This window comes from Piliocolobus tephrosceles, chromosome 21, assembly GCF_002776525.5.
Source record: "Piliocolobus tephrosceles isolate RC106 chromosome 21, ASM277652v3, whole genome shotgun sequence".
NCBI lineage: Eukaryota > Metazoa > Chordata > Mammalia > Primates > Cercopithecidae > Piliocolobus > Piliocolobus tephrosceles.
The window spans coordinates 45,014,303-45,018,221 of record NC_045454.1 but is presented as its reverse complement, the minus strand read 5'-3'; the positions used below and the strand labels follow the sequence as shown (position 1 = coordinate 45,018,221).

The 3,919-nt window shown below is 51.9% G+C and overlaps 1 protein-coding gene across 1 annotated transcript in view; it reads right to left on the bottom strand.

Annotated features, from left to right (window-relative positions):
- The window catches only part of LOC111522618 (CD209 antigen), a 5,476-nt gene extending 3,729 nt beyond the window's left edge, over positions 1 to 1,747 (bottom strand). Inside the window, 5 exon segments of the mRNA XM_026455602.1 lie at position 1; positions 4 to 276; positions 652 to 723; positions 1,542 to 1,601; positions 1,702 to 1,747. The exon segment at position 1 is cut by the window's left edge and continues 188 nt beyond it. Coding sequence (XP_026311387.1) covers position 1; positions 4 to 276; positions 652 to 723; positions 1,542 to 1,601; positions 1,702 to 1,747 — 452 coding nt within the window.
- Between the last annotated feature and the right edge of the window lie 2,172 nt (positions 1,748 to 3,919).

Genomic DNA, 3,919 nt, shown 5'->3' with positions numbered 1-3,919 from the left:
GGGTCAGCTCCTGGTAGATCTCCTGCAGCTTGGATTTCTCTGGGAGATCACCCACTGCGGCCTTCAGCCGGGTCAGCTCCTGGTAGATCTCCTGCAGCTTGGATTTCTCTGGAAGCTCACCCACTGCGGCCTTCAGCCGGGTCAGCTCCTGGTAGATCTCCTGCAGCTTGGATTTCTCTGGGAGATCACTGACTGCAGCTTTAAGCTGGGTCAGATTCTGGTAGATCGCGTCTTGTTTGGATTGTCCCTGACTTAGGGAGCTAGGGACTTTGGACACTGGGTCAAGAAAGAAAAGGAACTGCAATTATTAGACACCTACTGTGTGCCAAGCCCTGAACTGAGCCCCATAGGGACATCATTTGTGACAGCCAAGGTCTCCGTTAATGGCCTTTGAAGATGAGGAAAACTGACACCCGGAGAAGGCAGCACAGAAGGCCAAGGAGAGCCAGGTTCTTCCCCTCCTTCTCCTCCTCCTCCCTCTCCTCTCCTGCCCTAGAGTGGGGAGGAGCTGTGGGAGAGGCCCCTACAAACCCCCAGGGACAACACCTTGACTCTCAACCCCACCTCCCTCCCAGACTTGGCTGCCCCGGGCTGTGTCCACAGCCAAAAGCCAGGCCTGGGGACCCCAGACCCTCAGAACCTGCGCCTGACCTTGGACAAGGAGCCCAGCCAAGAGTGTGAAGGAGAGGAGCTGCAGCACCAGGGGGCCATGGCCAAGACACCCTGAGAGAGGATACATGCGTCAGCCTGCCAGTGTCCCCACCTGAGCCTGGCCCAGGGGGAGCCTGGCCTAAATCCCTCAGCACCCAGGACTCAGGAACCCCAGCCCCAGACCCCTCCATTCCAATACCTGGGAATCCAGGCCCTAGCTCGCAGCCCCCCAGTACCCAGAAATCCCAGTCCCAGCCCCCTCCACTCCAACACCTGGGAATCCAGGCCCTAGCTCGCACCTCCCCAGGACCCAGAAACCCCGTCCCCAGCCTACCCCTCCCCAGGTCCCAGGAACCAGGTACCTGGTTCCACCTCCCCAGGACCCAGGAATCCAGGCCCCAGCCTCTACAACCCCAGGTCCCTGGAACCCAGGCTCCCAGTCCCCACCTCTCCAGGACCCAGGAACCCAGGACGCAGCCTTCCCCTCCCCCGGTCCCAGTAACCCAGGTACCTGCTCCCACCTCCCCAAGACCCAAGAATCTGGGTCCCAGCCCATATATCCCCAGGTCCCAGGAACCCAGGCCCAAGTCCCCACCTCCCCATGATCCAGGAGTCCAGGCCCAGGCCCCCACCTCTCCAGAACCCAAGAGTCTAGGCCCCTGACCCTACCTCCCCAGGACCCAAGAACCCAGAAGTCTTGGCCCCAGCCTCCACCTTCCCAGGAACCAGGAATTCAGGCCCCAAACTCAACCTCCCCAGTTCCCAGGAGTCCAGGCCCCCAGCCCCACATCCCCAGGACCCAAGAGTCCAGGCCCCAGTGTCCAGCTCCTCAGGACCCAGGAGTCCAGGAGTCTCTCTTCTCTCCTCCCAAGCTGCTAACTCCTCTCTACCTGCTAAGCTCTTGTAGCCTCGAGTCTGTCGGAATCCAACGCCTCCCAGCTGTTCCTCCTCTGAATGGATAGACGTGAACTCAGAGCCTGGGCAGGCTGGGGCCAGGGCTGGCCATCCCTTCCCCCTTCCCAGAATCCCAGTGTCCCAACCCAGCCTCACCCAGGAGGTCCAGCTGCTGCAGTCTTGGTTCCTTGGAGTCACTCATGTCACCCCACTCTCCCGCAGTGTCCAGAACTCCTGGGGGCCGGAACTTTTATTTCCCATCCTGTGATCTTTACTTCCTAAATCTAGACTCCTACAGGAAGAGAAACAGGAAGTTGGGTAGGTATCTGTCACCCAAAAGGCTAGTGGAAAGGATCAGAGCATGAGATGGGCCGGATCTTTCAAGAATTTCAGGGAGGGGGTGGGTGATGGTTTGGGGTTGACAGGAAGGACTGGTCCACTCATGGATGGCTGAGCAGTGGGATGCTTTTAATGAAATCTGATAAATTGTAAGAGAAAGCTACTGTGTTACACCCCCTCCACCTAGGGCAAGGGTGGGCAGGTAGCACCCCCAGTTCCTGGAAGCACTGCCCCTTGTGACCTCCTGGCTTTCCTGCCTTGAGCTGCTGCCGTCCTCATTTTCAGGAATTCTTGCTGACTTTGGGAGTTGGGGCAGAATCATAATTGAGTGTTTATTTAATGCCTAGGATAGTCAGGTACTTTTCCAACAGCTTTATAAACTCATTCATTTAATGTTCCTACCCTTCAGTAGATCATATGACCTCCATTATACAGATGGGGAAACTGAGGAGGCACTGCAAGGTTAGCTGACCGGCCCAAGGTCACACAGCTGGTAAATGGTGTGGTTGAGACTTGAACCCACACAGTCTCACTCCACAGTGCATGCTGTTAACCAAAGAGTGAAACAGTATCAAAGAGGAAAGAAAAGATCCATAGCAGCTTTATTTAGAATGATCTGAAATTGGAATAAACCCTGTGCCCACCAGCAGGTGAATGATAAAAAATATAATGGTATATTTAGAGATTGGAATACTATACAACAATGAAAAAGCTAAGTACTGATACATTTAATAACATAGATAAATGTCACAAAACAGGAAAAGGACCAAGACAGAGTGAGTACACAGTGTAAGATTTGATTTTATGTGACTTTCGAGAACAGGCAGAACTAACCTTTGAAGGAGACTCAGAATGGGAATTATCAGGAAGGAAGCAGTGGAGATTGACAATGGAGTTTCTGTATGCTGGAAATGTTCTATATTTTGATCATAGAGATGTGCATTTACCACATATGTGTTAAAAACCTCAATGTAAAGATGGAAAATACCTATATGTATCATAATCAAATAGTGGTTTTGACCTGATCTTTACTTTGTATTCTTAAAATGTTTTAATTTTAGAATAATTTTGGGTTTATAGCGAAGTTGCAAATGTAGGAAAGAGATTTCCCATATGTAAATTCCTCACCTCGGGATCCCCAGTGTGAACCCAGTTTCTCCTAATGGTAACATTTCACATGATAATGAGGTACGAAACTGGTAGAACTTGTTTTCTGGCCACAACCCTGCAGACCTATACAGAATCTGGTCCAGATGAGATGATGTGAAAAAACCAGCAGGAGCCAGCAGATGGCAACAAAAGCAATCCCTGGCTGCCTCATTGCTCATGGGTATAAGATGCTCCCACCAGTGCCATGACTATTTACCAATGCCATGGCAACGACCCAGAAGTTACCACCTCTTTCCATGGAAACAACCTGGATGTTGCTGCCCTTTTCCTAGAAACGTCTAAAGAAACTGCCCCTCAATTTGCATTGACCCACCCCTTAACTGACATATAACTGAAAGTGAGTTGACATGAGTATAACTACAGTTGCCAAGAGCTTGTATGTTGTTGACTCTGGGTGCACTGCCTATGAGTTAGCCCTGCTTCACAAGGAGCAGTACCATTACATAAAAAAAATCTCCGTCTAAAGCCAGGTGCAGTGGCTCATGCCTGTAATCCTAGCACTTTGGGAGGCCGAGGTGGGCGGATCACAAGGTCAGGAGTTCGAGACCCTCCTGGCTACATGGTGAAACTCCATCTCTATTAAAAATACAAAAAATTAGCCAGGTGTGGCACGTGTCTGTAGTCCCAGCTACTCGGGGGGGCTGAGGCGGAAGAATTGCTTGAACCTGGGAGGCTGAGGTTGCAGTGAGCTGAGACTGCAACACTGCACTCCAGCCTGGGCGACAGAGTGAGACTCCATCTCAAAAACAAACGAACGAACAAACAAGAAAACAGTGACTCACACCTGTAATCCCAGCACTTTGGGAGGCCAAGGCGGGCACGTGAGGTCAGGAGTTCGAGACCAGCCTGACCAACATGGAGAAAC